The 20,214-nt window shown below is 39.1% G+C and overlaps 1 protein-coding gene across 1 annotated transcript in view; it reads left to right on the top strand.

Annotated features, from left to right (window-relative positions):
• CDH8 (cadherin 8) overlaps positions 1–18,506 on the top strand; it is a 139,642-nt gene extending 121,136 nt beyond the window's left edge. The window contains exons 10-11 of the mRNA XM_053987768.1: positions 14,656–14,907; positions 16,449–18,506. Of these exons, the coding sequence (XP_053843743.1) occupies positions 14,656–14,907; positions 16,449–16,942 (746 nt within the window). The 3' untranslated portion in view covers positions 16,943–18,506. The remainder of the gene's footprint in view (positions 1–14,655; positions 14,908–16,448) is intronic.
• Positions 18,507–20,214: the final 1,708 nt, after the last annotated feature.

Here is a 20,214-nt window from a genome sequence, read left to right on the forward strand (position 1 = left end):
CATTAATTTCATAATAAATCTAGAGAAGAGTGAGTAGGGGATAAAAGGTTGTGAAAACAAAACAGGAGAGCAAAAGAATTTGGTCAGTAAGATAGCTTGAAAATCTGTCTGGCTTAATAATATCATGGAACATGGATGAAAGAAATAGCAGAGAAGAACAAATTGAATCTTCAGTGTGACTTAATTTCAGACACATAATGGGAAAATAGACATTAAATCAAGGTCTCAAGACTGAACTGCTTAGCAGGCAGAAGGGTTGTGTTCTTACTGAGTGCAAAACTTCTACACTAACAGCAGTAAGATCTGCAGTACCAGCTCCTTGGAATTTATCCACGGGCAGGGCCTGAGCCCAGGAGCTGCCCCTGCCCAGGAGGCAGAACTGCTGCCCTGGGCAGTGCCAGCCCTGAGCAGATGGTGCAGAGAGGCTGTGGAGTCTCCTCCCTGGGGATATTGCAGAGCCACACGGACACACTGCTGTGCCCTGTGCTCTGGGATGGCCCTGCTGGAGCAGGGAGGTGCCACCAGAGGAGCTCCTGTGGGTCCTTCCAGCCTCAGCCATGCTGGGATTCTGTGAAATGTTGCTCCACCAGCCTTTGATCAAAGGTTCCCTAAGTGTTCTGACATAACTCCTTAAAAACTCACAGCACCCATGATTATTATACTCTAGGACTTTAGAATATTTCATAGTAGTATTTATAGCTAAGTGAATATATAATATTTGGAGAGACATCTCCAGATTTTTAATCAGCTACCTGCTGAAAGAGTTAAGAGACTTCTAAGTACCACTTCTGGCTTGATGGGTACATTTGGTTCCTCCAGGTTTTCTGCAAAAAGCAATTTCTGTGATGGAAATGTTCATGGACATATGCACAGACTATGTTTGATTTCCTGGAAATGGGTTTAATTCTGAGTAGGAGGAATGATGTCCTGAGGCCAAAGGTTCTAGTAGAACCTCTGCCCCATCACCACATCAATATATTGCCCAGCAGAGTCATATTGCATCTAAGAAATTCTTCTGAGTTTACCTCATGGTTAGCTTTTATTTTGGTTTGGCTATTTGGATTTTATCCCTAATTACCTGATTGGTCCCGTCCTTCCCCTTCCCCTTCCCCTTCCCCTTCCCCTTCCCCTTCCCCTTCCCCTTCCCTTCCTCCTTCCTTTTAATTTTTTTCTTTTTCCCTTCTCTCCTTCCCTCCCTCTTTTTAAATTTCTTGGTTGCTCTCATTATGGAATATCTCTTTGTTTTATCGTATCCTAAATGCAGACTGTTGAGGAGGAATTAATTTAGTAGTTGCTCTAATTGCACTTTTGTCAATTAATGAGAAACTAGATAGGAGTTCTCATTTTAAACTTTTAGTTGCAGTAAAGATTAAAAGACCACCAACACTGTTCTACTAGAGGAAGAATAAACAGGCTAAAAGTGAAAAAAATTTAAGCAGGAATCATGACCTACTAACTGTTAATTTTTCCTTTGATTAAGAAAAATCTCCTTTTGTCATTATATCAGACTAGTTGCACGTGGATGCTCCATTAAAAAATAGAAGGTATTGATTTTTAATGCTTAGCCTTAAGGCTTATCTGATTAATTATTACACAACTGACAGTATAATGTGAGTTTAAAAGGCTCAGATCATGTTCTAATTTGTATCTTGTTTTGAACCAATGCAACAAGTGTTTTACACAAGGAAGGAGTTACTGCTGGAATCACAGTCATTGTTCCTGCAGGGTGACCACATCATTGATTATTATGTGAATTCTGTGTCTCTGCATTTTCCTGAACCTGTCTGGTGTGCTCAAATGAGTTTATATTTTATATTTTACATACCCCTTTATTTCTTCCTTACTCATTTTGGGGAGGTGACTGTTTAAGAACAGGTTGTATTTCTCTGTCACAGCAAATAAAGCAGTGACACACTGAAGGAAACAGGAGATTTTTTTTCATGATTTTTCACTACAGCTTCTGACATCAACCTTTGGAGAACAAAGGAGACAAAACTTTTTCTGGGTGGGGGAGGTTTGTACCACTTAGGCTATTTTCCCATCAACTCCTGATTTTGTAATTTTTATGGGTGATTTTGTTGTAAAATATGTCACTTTGTTGGTCTTCATTTAATTCTGTCTAATTAGGATGTACTTTATTTGGCAAGCAGCCAGTAATTAGCGACACATTTATGTAATTATTAGCATGTAATATTTATATAATAAATCTGCCTAGAAGGCAATCCATTCAGAGGGCAGGGAAGAGGTAGAATACATGATTTGACTGAACACAGAGATCTTACACACTGAGCCAAACACAGCAAAGAAATGAAATGCATCAGTTGACCTGTCTAGTCTGGGGAGAGAGTTTGCATATCCTAAAATGATAGGATGTGCACACTTGGTAATCAGCACTGATTAGAGAGGGAGTGAAGATGGGCCCCTGTTTGAAGTGAGATAATAAGGCAGCTTGTTAGGGAGAGATAAATAGAACTTGAAGAAAAGGACCAGATGTCTGCTTGATGGCACTGAAGAGGAAGAGCTCGTGGGGTCCTCCAAAGGTAACTGATGGATGCGGGGCCGATTGCAGGAATCAGAGAAGCAGTGGGAGCTGTCTGCCCATGTTCAGAGAGCACAGGCTGAGCCCCCAGCCTGGCCTGACTAACCCTGGGCTCAGACTAGCAAACTCCGCTCTGGCTATGGGCTAAGGACTGTGTTCCTGCCTAAACAGTAACTGCAACTCTGTAGGATTGGGGTTTTTTTCTAATCTGACTCTAAGAGCTAAATCAGGAATGAAGTCCTTGTGGTGGAGTTTTGAGTAGAGTTTGGTGTTGAAGTCATAAACCTTAAAAAGCTACAGTAATCTCTGAATGCTGATGAAAGTTCTGTGTTCTGTTCTAAGAATATTGGCTGTCTTGAACATGAACACTGAATTTTTTCTTCTCTTTTAATGACATAATAATTTCACATTGCTTTCATAAACACAGGTAAAGCTTTCTGGCTTTGTTTGTGCTGTGTTATGAAACTCTCATTCAGTCTAACCTAAAACTGAAGCTTAAATATAGCTTGTTGGAAATAATAAAAAATAAAACTAATTCATGTAGGCTTTTCCAACTTGTTGCTCCCTAACCTTGCTTAGTTGGGTCCTGTCACTTTCCATAACCTTTTCATCCATTATGTGTGACCTTCCTGTAAACTATGCAGTGTTCCCCCAACGAACATTAAGACCTTGTGATCTCAGAGCACTCCACAGGAGTGATGGATTTTTGATTGAGGAATTGTTCTGGAGTTTGGAACGCTTCTGTTTAGCTTGGCTATTATGAATTTGGTAAAACATTTAATGTCTGTGCTGCAGTTGTGCTGTGCAAACGCTGCAGAGCTGTGAGCAGTGGGGCTGGTAAAGGCTGAGAATTTCAGGAGTGCTCTAAGGGAGAGATATTTTGGATTCTTCTGGAAGTCCCAGACAGGAAACATGAGGAATGTGCTTGTCAGGGGAGGAGATGGTGGAGCCCAGTCTGATGGCAGCTAGAATCTTCGATATGAGCTGCAATACTGAATACAGAGGGAGATAGTTGAGACTCAGTTCTACCCCTGACATCTCCTTCTGTATCATCTTTATCTAATCCACATTGTTATGGCTTCTTTGTACTAAGATTTGCTATTTCTAAATGAAAAAAAATTATGACAAATCAACTTTTTCTTGTTTTGTGCCTTTTTTGTGCTAACAGGCAAGATCAAAAGATGTAGTTGCTAAAAACTTTATAGAGTTCTAATACAGTCTGTCTAGCAGAACCACTTGCTTCAAAAATTCATGTATAGACCATAGCTTTTTCTAAACTAAAATGATTTTTCTTAAATCTTTTTTTTTTTTTTTTTTTTTTTTTCCCAGTAAGGAAACATAAGTTTGTCAAAATATCTACTGGGGTTTTTCTGCTCACCTTTATATATATTTTTTACATGTTTTTTAAACTTTATATGTTTTTTCTTCGTGATCACAGAGGTCTTTTTGGCATATTGAGATGTATTTTCCTCTGCCAGTAGAATCCCCATCTCTTCTAATATTTTTATGTGATCATGCTTTGTATTTTTATTGCAGCTTTTGCCTAAACACTTCACTTGTACTTTATCAGACTCTTCATCACAAATTAGAAGACAACAAGGAACCATTTGCAAGGTGTTCTCTTGGCTTACAGATTCTTTATATATTTATACCTGATAGCTTCTCTTCATGGGATGAAGAGAAACACTGGATGTCTTTTGGTTTGTCACAGTTATATTTCAATTGTGAATACAAATATTTTACTATTTTTAGAAGTCCCATCCTTGGAGATATTCAGAAGCCAGATGGACGTGGTCCTGGGCTCTGGGTAGCTGTGGTGAGCAGGGTTGGAGCAGGTGACCTCTGGAGGTCCCTTCCAACCTCACTCATCCTGTGATTCCATGAGAACTCTAAACAACTTCTGAACTGGTGCTGTAGTTTCATGTATTCATAATACATGAACATATATATTCTTAATATTCACCCATATGAGCACTGACTTGGTAACATCTCTGTGGTGAGGCAGAATTCAAGTGCTGACATCTTTCTCTGGCTGCTTCTTTCCAAGTTCTGTGTTGTGTCACATCATGGAGAGAGCAAAGGCAGGGTCTTGCAGTGTGTCCTGGGCTTTGAATCTAAATTCAGATGTGTGTGTGTTCCTGCTGTGATTCTCCATAATCCAGCTGTGTATCCCAGTCTGGAACCTGTGGCTATTCCATGTTTTTCCCATGTTTTTTTAATGTTTGCATGCTGTCCAGAAACATTCCAAAGAGTATCTGGGATGTTTCATTTGAAAACTTTTTCAAGCTATATGTTTTCCACTCTATAGATGGGTAATTGGTATTTTTTCACTCACTGGAATTCCTTCTCTGGATGCCTTTTGCTCTTCCCTGCATTTCAAAAGGCCATGAGTTTTCCCCATGGGAATCACATCCTGAGAGGTGTGCATGTAATAAGGCATCCTGTGAATCCTTTGGGTGTGAGACAGAGGTCTGAATTACTGCCATTAATGGCCTGGTGATAACAAATTGTTATTGTTATATGTAATCTGCATATCAGAATGTCTTCCCAAAGTCATTATCATGCTGCCTGTGTGCCCAGGGGCAATGTTACACCATAACATTTCAGTCTTTCAAATTACAAAAAGCTAATATAACTCTTGATGACATTTACAAAAATGTATAATGGCACTCCTTTCAGGGCTCTCACAGATATTGTTCTCAGGGAACTTCAAGGGAGTTCTGCGTGTATAAGAACTGCAGGATCTGGCACTTTTTACAATGAAAGACACATTTTTTTTCTTCAGTGGCACTAGCTCAAGAAAATGTTAAGTCAGAATTGTTTTTAATTTATTTTCTGACTTAAAATACCCAGGCCAACGTAAGCTGTATTTAACTTTCAGTGCTCTTTGGCAGAGAGTCCACATTCTAAATTTCTTTTCATAGGAAGTTGTTATGTCAGAGTTATAAACCTCTGAAAATTGGCATTTTGTAATGGAAGTGCTGACAAGACCTTTATTACACCAGTACCAAAAGGCAACGTTCCAATAAATGCTGGTTGCTGTTTTTATAGTCTGCTGGTTGCTTTCTGCTGCTGTATTTCAAAGTGGACATTATGTAAAAAGTAAGTGGCATAATAGAAATACATTGGTAGGGCTGGAATTTGGCTTTTACTGTTGCAACAAATCTTCAATATGGTTGATAGATCTGATTACAGATTTAGTTTTTAAGGGCTGGTGTATGATTTACTGGTAAATTGTTTTAAATCCCTACCAAGCCCCTGTGTACATTCAGCACAGAATTGGGATGGAAAAGGTGATTATCATGGCATGGAGAAGTGGATGTTAAATGGCAAGAACACATCACATCTAAGACCCGAAAGGTTCCTACTTAAGTTTTATGGTTTTTCCTGTGATAGTGACAGTTTACATTGTAGAAAGAAAGATTCACTTCAAACATCCATGATTGTCTTCGTAGTCTCGAGGTCTGTGAACTTTTCCAGACCTAGAAGTCACTGATAGAAGAACTGGAGGATGTGTTGAAGTGAGGAAGGTGAAGAACATGGGCAAGAATTCTTGGAGCTTTTCCATCACCTACCAAAATCACTCTGAATTTCACTGAACCCGGTGGAGATTCAGCTCTACACAGAAGAGAACATGTGTGTAACGTTTAAAGCTGTAGCTGTCACTGTGGCCTAAGGGGCTCAGATCCCTGTCTGCCACCAGCTTCTCCTCCCACACTGCATTTGTTAAGTAGTAATCATAGAAAGATTGAGAATCCATTATCCCTCCAAAGAAAAGCAGATGGCACAGCCTTGGGATATCTTGACTTTTCTATTTATCCTTGAAGCATTTTTGTTAGAATCTGGTAATATAGTACTGGAAAGTTCTTGGTTCAAATGCAAAATATAGGCATTATTTTATCAAAGTGCTGTAAAACACCGTATCACTTTCTGAAACTTTTTGGTTAAAATAACAACAGAATAGAATTAACTAGAATATGTAGATTTCAAAAATGATCCATCAGTCTATGCAAATTGCTGTGTTAATAATGTATTTTTAATGCTGAGCACATTTGACAGCCATTTCATCTCTTTTTCTAAAGCAGAGCTTGGCAACCTGCATTAATTCTTACACTTTACAGATGTACCATTCAATGCACGTGCCATGCAGTGATGTGATCTGAATGAAGCAAAGCGTGTCAAAGCAGTGGCATTATTAGTAAACAGCTTTGTGACTGGCTGCTGGGATACAGGAGAGAAAAGGAGGGGCAAAAGCCAGTGCTGGTTGAGCACATCTCACACCCTCACTGGCCTGGATTGCTTCCCATTATGGGAGTGTCAAGCCCAAGTGGCACCAGGGTTGGGAAGAGATGAACTGACAAACCAGAGTGAGTGAGGTTCAGCAGATGTGCTGGGTGCAGTTCAGACAAGGTGGAGCTTAAACAGACCCAGAACCCAAAATTTCCTGCTTTGACTTGCTCTATGCGTCTGTAAATTAAAAAGAGAGAGAAAGGTACCATGTCCTAATTATTTCTCTACTCTATTAACAATAAAACTGGTATTATTTCAGACTCAATGTGTTCTACATCATTACTTCTTCAGCAGGGATTTTCTGTCCTTTCTTCAATGAGTTAAAACCAAGGTACAAAATACAAGAGTTGCTGCTAGACTGCAAGGGACCGTATAGTTATGTTTGATTATAGCTCTGCTGGCCTAAAGGTCACAGGAAAGTTTTAGAATACTTAAGAGACAATTATCTAAAGTTCAGACTTTTCCAAAGGAATAGAACTAGAAATTATACAGACTATTATCTAAAGTTCACATTTTCAAAGGAAAAAAGTAGGAGGAAATGCTTATTCATCATCACTTTGCTGTTAATTTGTCTGGCTTTTTTTTTTTTTTTTTCCTCCTGTCAAGAATTTATTTACTACAAATTCTGTATTACACAGTAGCACTAACATAATTATTCCCCTTTCCAAGAAATTTTAACATATGAAAATGATGTATACACAATTAAATATTACTTTGCTCATGATTCAAAATTCCCAGCAGTACTTTTTATTTCTGCAAAGGACTACATGGAAATGTATTTAGGTTTTTTTTATTCATTAGTTGATTCAGCTGCTCAGTTCTGGCATAAACTGTTATTATTTAAGCCAACTGGTAAAGAGGAGAAAATAATCAAAGATACAAAATATGTGACATTTTCCAATTATTCTTCTACCAATATATTTTCTCACATGAAATACTTTTTCTTTCCCTGTGTTCTTATAGGTGCTTTAAGGGATTGCAGATACCTCAGGTCTATAAATAAACCAAAATCATTTAAGTGTTTGTTAATTTGTCATAGGAATGCTTTGTGAATTGCCATTAAATATGCTGATATGGAATGCAACTTGCTATGGGGCAGGAAAGAGAATTTGATCAATCAGCTGAATTTTTATGACAAAAAGTTTTTTTCCTTTGAACCTGATGTCTGCTATCAAATTTGATAGCAATCATCAATCTGCTTTTTTGAAGACCTCACAAATTTTTGACATATATGAAAAGCAGGTCACTTTGAAATGCCTGTGGATACTTCACTGCCAGTATGGTTTGGCCATCATAAATCAGCAAAAATATACTGTAAAAAATGGCCTCTCTTTATTTTCAGATGATTTTGTAAGCCTTCTGTTTGAATAGAACATTTATGCCTTTACCATACAGATTAGACAAAGGGTCCTTTTTCCTGTAAACTGCTGCTCGAGAGGATTTTCTTTGAGACAGTCATCAAGGAAGGCCTGGTACAGCTGTAAAAATACACACGACACAGTTTTATATTTAGATATATTAAAATACATACATATATATATGTTATCATAAAAATGTATTTTTTATAAATACAGCCATGTTGAAAGCACTAAGTTTAAACATCAAACAAAATTGTTATAGCAGTTCTAATGAACAAATAGGTTATTTTTTCAGCTACTACCTATTACCAAATTTATAACATACAAACTTATAATTGTATCCTTTTAATCAAATATTCCTTTAAATTTGTTGCAGCCTAAGGCATGGAAAAAAAAAAAAAAAACAACTGTCTTACATGGATATTTCTCATAAAGAATTTTAAATTCATTATTTTGGAAGCAGGAAACTGATATTTCCCACTTGTACTAAAGTGGAGCCTGAAACAAATAAATCAGTTTTCCAGCTCAGGGCCCATTTGTGAGCAGTGGCTTTTTAAAAGGTGAGCATGGATGAGGGTGTGCTTGGAGTTGTCACTGCTGGTTCTTGTGGTGGATCAGAAAGGAGATCAGGACTATTCTTTCCCAGGGATTTTGTAATTGCAAAAGGAAAAAAGAGAAATTTCAAAACAAGAGAGCACACGTGGCACTGTGGGCAGTGACTTGTCGGGGCTGCAGTCACTGGGTTTTTCCTGCAGTGCAATCCTACCAATCTAAAAAGGTGTTATTTGTAAATCTCTTTGTAGAACGGAAATATGACTGGGAAAATATTCAAAAAGAATAATGATTAAGGTGACTTATACAGTGACTTTTTGAGACACCTCTGTGTCTCTTGACAGTTTTATACTCAGGCTCTAAAAAGGGGATTGGAATCTTCCTATCATCAATCCATTTCTCTGTCATTAGGTTTGACTTCTGAAGAAAAACAAAAATACTAATGTTTGAAAGGATCTTTTAAAAAATCTGTGTTTGACATTGTAAGGTTTCCACTAGTGAATATTAACTATTACAAGAGGCATATGCATATTAATTATGGTTATTAATGGTTATACAAAGCTGAAATGGCATCAGCGTTCTCTTGAATGTTCTTTTCTAGTGCCTTTGCAGCTGGTTGCTGAGTGTTCTAGAGCTCACATTCCTTCAAATGTCATGTGCTCTGGTTTTCTGCTAGTTTCCACTGAAACCTTGATGATAATAATTCAATTGCTCAGTTATTTCAAGTTTGGGGTTTTTATTTAAGAATAGATGCTACTTTTGAATAGAGATTGGAGATGAATGAGCTGTCCCTGTCTTTTCCTTATCAGAAAGAGCAGGGAGTGTCACAGTAAGGATATCCCTGCTGCTCTTCTACTTAGAAGAGTAGAAGAGAAGAAACTCTTCTCAAAAAACTCTATTTTACAGAGAATCTGAGCTTTAAAAATGTACACAGAATGATAGCTCTAATAAACAGGAAGAACCGTATATTTCTGTCATTCTGCTGTTTCCAGCTGCAGTTTCCAATTAAAATTCCTTCTTCACATAAATAATATATCCAGCATAGATAACAACTTCTACCACCAAGTCCTTAATATCATTAATTATTTGATCTTTCTGAGGACATTATAAAAGGGATAAAAAAAGAAAGGCAGAATTCTGTAGGTGTAAGGTGGCACAGCAGGGAACTCCGCTGATCTCAACATATTAGAGACTGCAAGGGAATTAAAGAATTGCAATAAAGTGTGCAGAGAAAATGACTTAGATGCAAACTCACTGCTGATTTTTACTTCTGTTATTTTATTGTCTGGTTTAAAATTGCAAGATGCATTCTTGCACAAAGTGGGAGATAAAGGGGTTGACTCCTGCCTGCTAATTTGACATCCTGATTGCTGTTGATGCCATTCAAGTCACTCGTGTCTAGAAAATCCAGAAGTAGCTTTGTATTAAAATGATTGCATTTACATATTCTCAAAATCGTTCATCCAAGAGCCTCAAAAGAGATCTGGGAGATTTGAGAAGAGCTGGGGAATCTGCAGAAAGCACTTGGCCCTGTGGTAATTGCTATGGTTATGCAAACTACCTTTGTCTAGAAACCACACTGGACATCTTTAAAAGACCTTCTGCATTGTCATCCTGTGTTCCAGCTGTGAGAGAGATATTCCCAAAACAGTCTCTTTCATGGTTATTTCAAGAATCTGCTTGTAAATTACAGAGACTCAGAGTCAGCCAGGGAGCTGAGCCACCAGGTTTTTTAAGTGTAAAAAAAGGCAGAAGTGAGCTCCATCTCTGAGCTGTACCTGTGCATGCCCAGAGCTGTGCTTCTCTGACCTGACACTGATGCTATGAGAGTTATTAAGATCTTACACCATTCCTGAAGCCTGCAGGACAGGATGCAGCTCCTGGTCCATCCTGGGTGGCTGCTGCATCACCAGGGAGAGGGGATTTCATAGTGCTCAGGCATTTCCATGAACTTCTCCAGCCCCTTCCCCATTGAGAAGGGCACAGAATTCTGGGAGAATTCTGATGGAGAATGTCAAAGCCCTTCTTGGATGTGCCTCCCTGGCTGGAGGAACACTCTCTGTGGCTCTTTGCCTGTGGCAGACAGCTCAGAGTTTTGTGAGCAGAGAGCTTTGGGGCTTTTCTGCACGTGCTTTTCCTTGTTTTGCTAAAAGTACCATGAATAAATAAAGAACCCGAGCAGCGCTGTAATGAAGGATCAGTGGGTTAATTGGGAAGATGAGGGAAGGTGATTGTCCCCTCTCCTGCTGAGCACCTGCTGCCAAGTTCATTCATGCAGCAGTGCTGGAGGCTGTTCCTGAAGGAGGCTCCTTCTGGAATGTCCAGAAAGGAGAAAGCAAATCAGATAAATTGAGTTTATTGCTGATCAGCTGCCAGGATTTATCTTCAAGTTCTAGGAACCAACTAAATGTCAACCCAGGGAGTCATTGTTCTTCACTCAAGAGCCACATCTCCAGCAACACCAAGGTATATTTATTTTAAGACATAGCAATGAAGGGGAAAGAATTTATTGCTAAACAAAATTCTTAAGTCAAATGGAGGACTTGCCACTCATTGGCAAAACAATTTGGTCATTTTATTTTGCTTTTTCTATGTTCTACTTGTCTGCTTTTCTTTTCTTTCCAGGCATAACATATTCACTTTTAGTCAAACATGGTTTCTAACAAAAAACAACCAACCAAACAAAAAACCTCAACTAAAAAAAAAATAAAAAAAAAACCCAACAAAAAAAAAAACAACCCAAAAAACCACCAAAAAAACAAAAAAAAAACCACCAAAAAACAAAAACAAACAAATAAAAAAACCCAACCAAACAAGCAAGCAAGCCATCTGTAAGAAAAGAAAGTTATTCTCTTCTCATTGTTTGACATCTCTTCTGAATAGTTCTGACTGTCCAGGCATTGCAACTTGTTTTGCACTTAACTAACAGTTAATACCCCAAATATCTTGCATCTCTGAGCTTGAATTGATAACCATGGTGGTTATCAATTCCAACCAGGAATCAAGAAACCAGGTGGCTTCTTACACTCAACAAAGCTTCACTGATGAACATTTTCTCCATCTCTCCTCCCTCTCACTTTTTCTGCCCCCTTCTCTTTAGAGTGCATCCTTCCTTTTTTTACTCTGTTATGCTCTGGTTTTGACTTATTAGAATTTTCTGCAGCAGACAGGATGGCAGTGAGTGTCTCAGGAGGATGGAAGGGATCTGAAGCTGTTCCCAACAAGTACAGCTTCTCTTTTTCAGTTCTTCCTAAAGCAGGTGCCTTCCCTCTTTTGCATATCTGTAAAGTGCAGGGCTGTTGGGCTCAGTAATCAATCCTGTGCTCCAGCTTGGGCAGAGAAGGACTGCAGCAGGTTCACAGGAAGGAACAGGCTGTATCAGTACAGATTTTAGAGCACTGTGCTATAGAACTGTAAAAGTCTCTGGAGTTCCAAATAAATGACTACAGATGTGACACCTCTGAGTGGGATTTGTCTCAAAGAAAGAGCTGGAAATTGAGCACCACATAGTTATTTTCTCTTTTGAAAGGTTAAAGCAAAAGGATTAAGAATGCAGCTTATGCTGGGATATTTTTAATTTTGCAGGAGAATGACAGCAGATAGATGAATTTGTCTTCCAGTATTTCAAAACAAGGAGGGGTGCTGAGGGAGAAAAGAAGGCTATCAGATCAAAAAAAAGAACTTTTGCACATCACGTAGTCACTCTTTCTTTGGTAAAGCTCCACACACCCATATTCAGGGAAACTGAGCTACAAGACTATTTTCCCAGCATAACTTTTCCCTTTTTTTCCTGCAGAGAACAAGGAAGTGGTTTAACTTGCACACGTGTGTTAACACCTCTGGCACACCCAAGCAAGGAGAAGTGCAGGGTTTGTTCACTTCCAAATGTGTGTTAATTATTGCCTTCAAACACACGTGACTTTTCCACTGCAGCACACTGGCACATGTGACACTGGGTGTCATCAGGGACTTTGGTCCTATTTGAGTTGTCAGAATTCTTAAGAGCTTATACCTGAAATTTGTCTTCAGTAAACACATATGCTTCCTTTCATTTTAAAAAGGGCACAAGGAAGAACTAGACTATTTATTTAGCTCCAGGGTGCCATCAGTTTTGATGTGACTGTTTCCAACTGGAATAGATAAAACCTCAGGATTCCTGTGGGGGGGAAAAAAATTTATTAGGAATACTTTTTGTTCTGCAAAGTGACCATATTTATTCTGCTTTATGAAGGAGTTAATTTTTAGATTGACCTTCACGTGTTGCATAATCTGAATTTATGAAAAATGCTGAAATGGTTACATCATCTGCAATATAAATTATAGTAAGAACCTCTCTAGGCCAAGTAAATGTGATTGGTAGGTGATTCTCTAATAGAATATTATAGAATCACAGAATGTTTGTGTGGGAAGGGACCTGATCTTCAGGAGAAGCCTATTGTCATATGAGCACTCCTAGTGTTTTCTTTCCTTCCATGGAATGACATTTAGCATTGCATGTGTCCATTTTAGAGCATAAAATATCAGGAGGCTTTCTTTTGTTCATGATGCATCAGGAAAATGAACCTCAACTCCTTCTTCCAAACAAGATGTGCAGCTTTATTTTTAAATTGTCATTGGATCCCCCGGCAAGACTCACACACAAACACATACATTCCTCTTCTCTGTGCCTCTGAATCTTTTTATTAAAGAAAATACAAACAGCCCACTAGTGGAAGTCAACATGCACTGTTATTATAATTCCTAATATTGAATTATTATTTTATTCCACAGAATAAAGCAGTTAAAAGTTAGAGAATGTTTAAGTATATAAAGAAATCAGAATTTTCTGCCGATTTGACATGCCACTAATCATGGTTTATACCTGAGCACTATGACACATACAAGATTATTGATATCTGCTATGTGTGTGTTTATAACTGTCTAGAATCTGTAATTTTTATAACTATGCAAATTAAAATCTGTATGATTACCCTATGAAAAATCAACTTGTATTCATTTGGTGAACTGAGAACTGAGTAACTCTTAGAGATTTCACTGTGTAACTGTATGGCTGTGTAGGATGCCATGCAGTCAGATGCCTCTTTATATTTCTAAAATTAACTTTCTACATATGTGTGCAGAGGTAAGATGTCCTAGACTCATTTCTTGTCTGCCTCCATGGGAGATAAAGCCTGGTTTGCTCTCTTGTCTTCATTGAGGTCAAATAAATATTTAGATCTCTTAAAATTAGCCCCACTACTTTGAATGCATTTAGCTTTTCTTTTGTCTTTATATAAAAAGGAAAAATCTTTTATAGCAGAAGAAATTGTGTAGTTTGTGGTTGTAAGGCAAGGAAGATTTGTGTTAATTGGTGAATATGCTTTAAGTCTGGGTTTCTTTAACATTTCGTTTCTCTCTTGTTTTACTGGCTGGATTTTTATGACTGTGTGACTTGAAAAAAAGTGGTGAATCAGGATTGGAATATATCTGTAGCGCTGTATGCAGAGGAGAAATAAGGGATCATGATCTTCTTATCACACAAGGAAATGCATATATTGCACTTCTTGAGGCAGCTGGACAGAAAGGGGAGGCATTTCCGTGCCACGTGCTGCTGACACGAGGAGATCATGGAATGTTTGCACTGAGGCTCCTGAAGGCACTGAGGAAGAGCTGAGACGCTGCCATTTTCACAGATTTCACAGAATCACTGGGTTGGGCGAGACCTTCAAGAACATCGAGTCCAACCCAGCCCCAACACCTCAACTAAACCCTGGCACCCAGTGCCACACCCAGGCTTTGTTAAACACATCCAGGGATGGGGACTCCACCACCTCCCCGGGCAGCCATTCCAGAACTTTATCACTCTTTCTGTGAAAAACGTTTTCCTAGTTTCCAACCTAAATTTCCCTTGACGCATCTTGAGCTTTTGCCTTGCAGATAACACGCTGAGCATCCTGGCCAAGCACAGCGGCTTCAGCCGGCAGAAGCAGGAGGTGTACCTGCTGCCCATCGTCATCAGCGACAGCGGCACGCCGCCCATGAGCAGCACGGGCACGCTGACCATCCGCGTGTGCGGCTGCAGCAGCGACGGCACCGTGCAGTCCTGCAACGCCGAGGCCTACGTGCTGCCCATCGGGCTCAGCATGGGCGCCCTCATCGCCATCCTGGCCTGCATCATCCTGCTGCTCGGTGGGTGCTCTGGCACGGCCTGCATCACCTTCGCAAATCCCCTGGGCCTGCGGGCTCGGAGGAGGTGTGGCCGTCAGAGAGGAGGAGGGACGGTCCAGTCCGACACAACGTGCAGCAGCACTGACAGTGCTGGCAGCACTCAATCCCTCATGTGCTGAGGGCTGGACAGAAGCAGAGGGAGCAAAGTCCTGCTCTGAAGTAGTCACACACACGAGTTACAGAATAAACAGGTGTGGAATGGGAAACTGAAAATCACATCGGGGTGTTGAGCAGCAAGGTGAACACAGTGTGGACTACACCTGATAGAAAATGGATCTATTGTATATTCAAAGACTTGTATGAATTGTGGAATCATAGAATGTCCTGAGCTGGAAGGGACCCACAGGGATCATTGACCCAGCCCCTGTCCCTGCCCAGACCCCCCAACAATCCCTCCTGTGCATCCCTGGTGTCCAAACACTCCTGGAGCTCCGGCAGCCTCGGGGCCGTGCCCATTCCCTGGGGAGCCTGGGCAGTGCCAGCACCCTCTGGGGAAGCAGAACCTTCCCCTGATGTCCAGCTTGACCCTGCTCTGCCCAGCTCCAGCCACTCCCTGGGTGCTGTCCCTGGCCCAGAGCAGAGCTCAGAGCTGCCCCTGCAGCCCCTCTGCTGCAGCTGACCCAGCCCAGTGCCCTCAGCCTCTCCTCGGGTGGCCCCTGCAGGCCCTTCCCCAGCCTGGGCTCCCTCCTTTGGATGCCTTCTTATAGCTTTATTTCTTTCTATTTTATATATATTTATATTTGTATATTTCTATTAGGAGTTTATTCTGGATTGTAATGGCACAAGAGACACTAAAGCTTTACAAGATAAGCACTGTGGTATATTTTAATAAAACATACAACATTTGTGTACAACATCAAGCAAGTGAGGGAGAGAACAATGAGAGTCCTATTCCTGCACTTTGCAGCTTCACTTTGTGACTGAGATTTACATCAGTAACTGAGGTTTAAGCATTAAACTGCAAAACCAAGCATAACCCATCTAGAATTTTTTATGCATCTGTTCATGATTCTGAAATTGAGCTGAGCTCTTTCTGTCTCATTTATTTTCTCACTCTCTTTTAGTTATATAATAGCAGTGTCTTGCAACAGGTAGAAAAAGCACTGATTTCATTCTCCCATTAGGGCTATGTTTTCAGAAAAACACCCTCTAATTTTTGAAAGCACTATCCCTAATGTAGATCATTATAGACTATGTGAATAATGATAGCCTGACTTCACTTCCAAAGGGAAAAGTCGAGGCTTGAAATTAGGAGTATGGGAAATCTTATTGCTTCTATAAAATTGAGCTTCAGATGTAAATATGAGCTGATAATCAAAGACTAGATGACTAATCAGAGCTTCTGATCCAATTTCCTTCATGTGAATAGGTCTTTCAGCTTTTCACCCTTATTACTCCCAATCCCACAAAAAGCAGCCTCTCACCTTCCCCAGCTGCACTCACCATGTGGTGTTTGGTTTGGAAATGTTTTGCCTAATCAGCTTGTGGTGCTCTCTTTGCAGTCATTGTGGTGCTGTTTGTGACACTAAGAAGACATAAGAATGAGCCTCTGATCATCAAAGATGATGAAGATGTGAGGGAAAATATCATTCGCTACGACGACGAAGGAGGTGGAGAGGAAGACACAGAAGCTTTTGACATTGCGACTTTGCAAAATCCAGATGGAATTAATGGATTTTTGCCTCGTAAGGATATTAAGCCTGATCTTCAATTTATGCCCAGGCAGGGTCTTGCACCTGTTCCTAATGGTGTTGATGTTGACGAATTTATTAATGTAAGGCTTCATGAAGCTGATAATGACCCCACAGCTCCGCCATATGACTCTATCCAGATTTATGGCTATGAAGGAAAGGGGTCAGCGGCCGGTTCCCTTAGCTCCTTGGAGTCCTCCACATCAGACTCAGACCAGAATTTTGACTACCTCAGTGAATGGGGTCCTCGCTTTAAAAGACTCGGAGAACTTTACTCAGTCGGAGAAAGTGACAAAGAAACTTGACAGTGGATTACAAACTTTTTCCCTCTTGACTTAATGATCATGTAATATTCTAGGGCCACTGCTGTTAGTTAAAACTAATGTGGCTTTTTGTTTTAGAGGCAAGTTTAGCGCCAGTCATCTATAAAATCAACTACATTGTAATGTTGAACCAAAAAAAAAAAAAAGTATATGTTAGGAGGTTAAGTCTTGTGGAGTGTGAAGTAAAGTATGTGGAGTGTCTAGAAGTCTTTGGATATTTGATATTCACTTGACCACTCTGAAGATGGAGATTTGGATCTTTGATTATCTTCAGTGAATTGAAAAGAACAAAAAAGAAATTGGTGCTCTCTTAGGAAATGGACTTGCAGGGATTTACTGTTGAACAGTAGCTCCTGCCCAGTATGTGTAAAGCTAAAGGTTTGTTTCTGCATTGCCAACAAAGATCCCGCCACAGAAATGTTCAAAGCAATATCTTGGTCTTCTTAGCAATGCTGAGCAGAAATAGCATTGCCAATTCCTACTGGCTCCTACTGTGCAGTGACCATCCATTGTACATACAGTAATTGTTGGCCACGCAACCACAGACTGAGTATCATCTTTAAATATTGTGTCAAGCCTTAAAATATTCACATGTTCTTAATCCATTCCAGTGATGGGTAATAAATGCTAATGTGTAGAGATTCAAAGGCAGGGCTGCAAAATCTTGCTTCACAAAAGGATCTTTTTTTCTAGAAGAAGGATCAACCCTGTGCTTCGTCTTCTGAAAGAAAAAACTGTGAAATGGGATGGACTTACATAAATGAAAGAATTGCTGATTTTATTGCTAAAGATCGAATTTATTTGTTTAATCTTTGAAATAAATATTTTATTGATGTCCATTACTGCTTTTATTTATTGACTAATAATCTATAGTGTAAGATTATGAAGAAAACTAAATTATATCAGTTAGATTTTTTTTTCTATGTATAATGAATGTTTCATACATGTACATTTTGAAAAGAAAAATGACAAATTGTTGCAGGTTAAAGCAGTTCCCTGTCCATTTGCAGTAGCTGAATTTTAAGAGAATGCTGGCAGGAATTAAACATTGCCAGAGAAAACTTTTGACAGTTTTATATCTTCTTCATAAATCTAGTACCTGGTGTTTTTAATACAAGCACAAACAGCTGGAAGTAAACTGGTTCATGTGAATATTTAAACTATAGACTTTTAGAAATCCACACATAACACAGTACAGTAAAAAAACCATGCTTATAGTTCTCCACTGTATTAGAGCAGGAACCAGTGTGTACATAATTTTACTGCTTCTGTTATTAGCATTTTTTTCTATAATATTCATAGTGATGCACCAGGGCTCTTGCACACAGAGAAAGAACACTAGAAGCTGCAAGCATACTCAATTTGTAATGCAAACTTGCCATTTAGAAGTAGCAATTGTATAAGAAAACTACGTATTACATGCAAATCATTTTAATTTTCTACTTTGTTTTGAAGCTATATTATCATTTGTTTATTTACTCCATGTATTGTATTCAGAGAAACTCCTGTATTGTTTCCTACTTTGTGAAATATATTTTTATAAATACTTTTCTTGTTATTGCTTTTCTTTCAGGTTTACCTGGGCACTGCAGAAATGAATCTGCCAGAATAACTACATAGTTTTTTGAGGAATGTAGTTTCTTCAAAATAATTTATTTATTAGTTGAATACAGACAAAATAAAAAAAAAGAAAAAGAAAAAAGGAGAATATTTGAAACCATTTTTGACAGTGATTGCAGAATTTTGACAGTGATGGTAGCACAGGAGTTATGAGTGTCTGATTCACTGCACCATGCTGAAAAATAACCTCACATGATTTTTGTTTAAGCATTCCTGATTAAAACAACCCACTGACTTAAAGTTCCTCAATAACACTTATTCTGCAAACAAAGAATTCTTAACACATCACCCCCAGTTTTGCCTGTATTTCAGATGGTAACACAGACTTTGCTTTAGCTGCAGTGTGACTTGGTTTAATGACTGTAGTCTGTAGGCAATTAATACATTAATACCACCTTGATATATATTATAGAGATTTTATTGAAATTCATTAAGTACCCAATAGATTTAAGTTACACTGCAGTAAAACAAAAATGCTTTTGAATAATTAAATCTAAAACTTTTGGCAAAACACTGATCTAAACAGTGAAGTCTTCTAAGGGTAGGAAAGGAGATATCCTGGAGATTTCAATGAAACCAAACTTATTTCTGTAACTCACTACAAGAAAAACCAAACACACTCTTACTCATCACTTGCTCTGGGTGCCAGGCTGTTCTGAGCTGCCATGGCAGATCCAACACCAGCTTAAACAGGAAAGGGATTGGGACCTGAGCCAGTTTCTGGGTACATCCCAGTGCTGGGAGCCAGGGAAGGTGCTGTGAACATGGATCGTGGCATTGGCTGGGGCCACCTCAGCGTTCAGGGCAAGGCACTCTGTGAGTGAGAGGCTACACTGGAGAGTTTAGCAGAGCTCTCCTGTAGGAAAACTCACAAATGGAAAACCTTCTGATTGCCTTTCTGATTGAAAGTTCCATCTGAGACCACGACAGTGCATTCAGTAATAAGATTTCCAGGAAAAAATCCCATCACTGGCCCTGTAGGAGAGGCAAAGCATGACAGGAATCTCATCATTGTCAGTCAAAAAGAGATGGGAGTCACTACTGCTGGGCAGAGCTCGAAATTGGGCATTTCTACAGCTTTTAAACAGGAATGGCTACAATGCAAAGGGGAGAAAAAGAATTAATGAATTTCTGACCTGTCAATAGAGATGTGCTGTTTCTTGTGTCATTGCCTCCCCACTGAAGTGAAATGATTAATTCTGCAAACTAATTCCATGTAATCTGAATATAAAATTTATACCAATACATGTTAGAGGGTTAAATGGCAATCATTCAGTTTTCCAGTACTTCTTTTTTGATAATTAACTCAGCATAGAATTATTTTGGGTAACAACAGTATGTAGATCATACTGTTCTACATTTCACATCTAGATTTAGATATATTAGCGACACTCTTTTTAAGCATGTAAACGTGTAATTCATCTTTTTCAACAACATTTAATTAGCAACTGACTCATTGCAAGTGACAAGGAAAATGCATTAAATTAGAATTATTAATACTGATAAATTTGAGAAGTAAATACTCAAAATCTTTTACAAGTGCCAAGTGCCTTAGAGACCCATTGATCCTGGCCTGCCTTCATCTGGCTGTGCCTCACATCGTTTGTCACAACCACTGAAGTAAATCATGGCAC

The sequence above is a fragment of the Vidua macroura genome, chromosome 11 (assembly GCF_024509145.1).
Source record: "Vidua macroura isolate BioBank_ID:100142 chromosome 11, ASM2450914v1, whole genome shotgun sequence".
In the NCBI taxonomy this organism is placed as follows: Eukaryota; Metazoa; Chordata; class Aves; order Passeriformes; family Viduidae; genus Vidua; species Vidua macroura.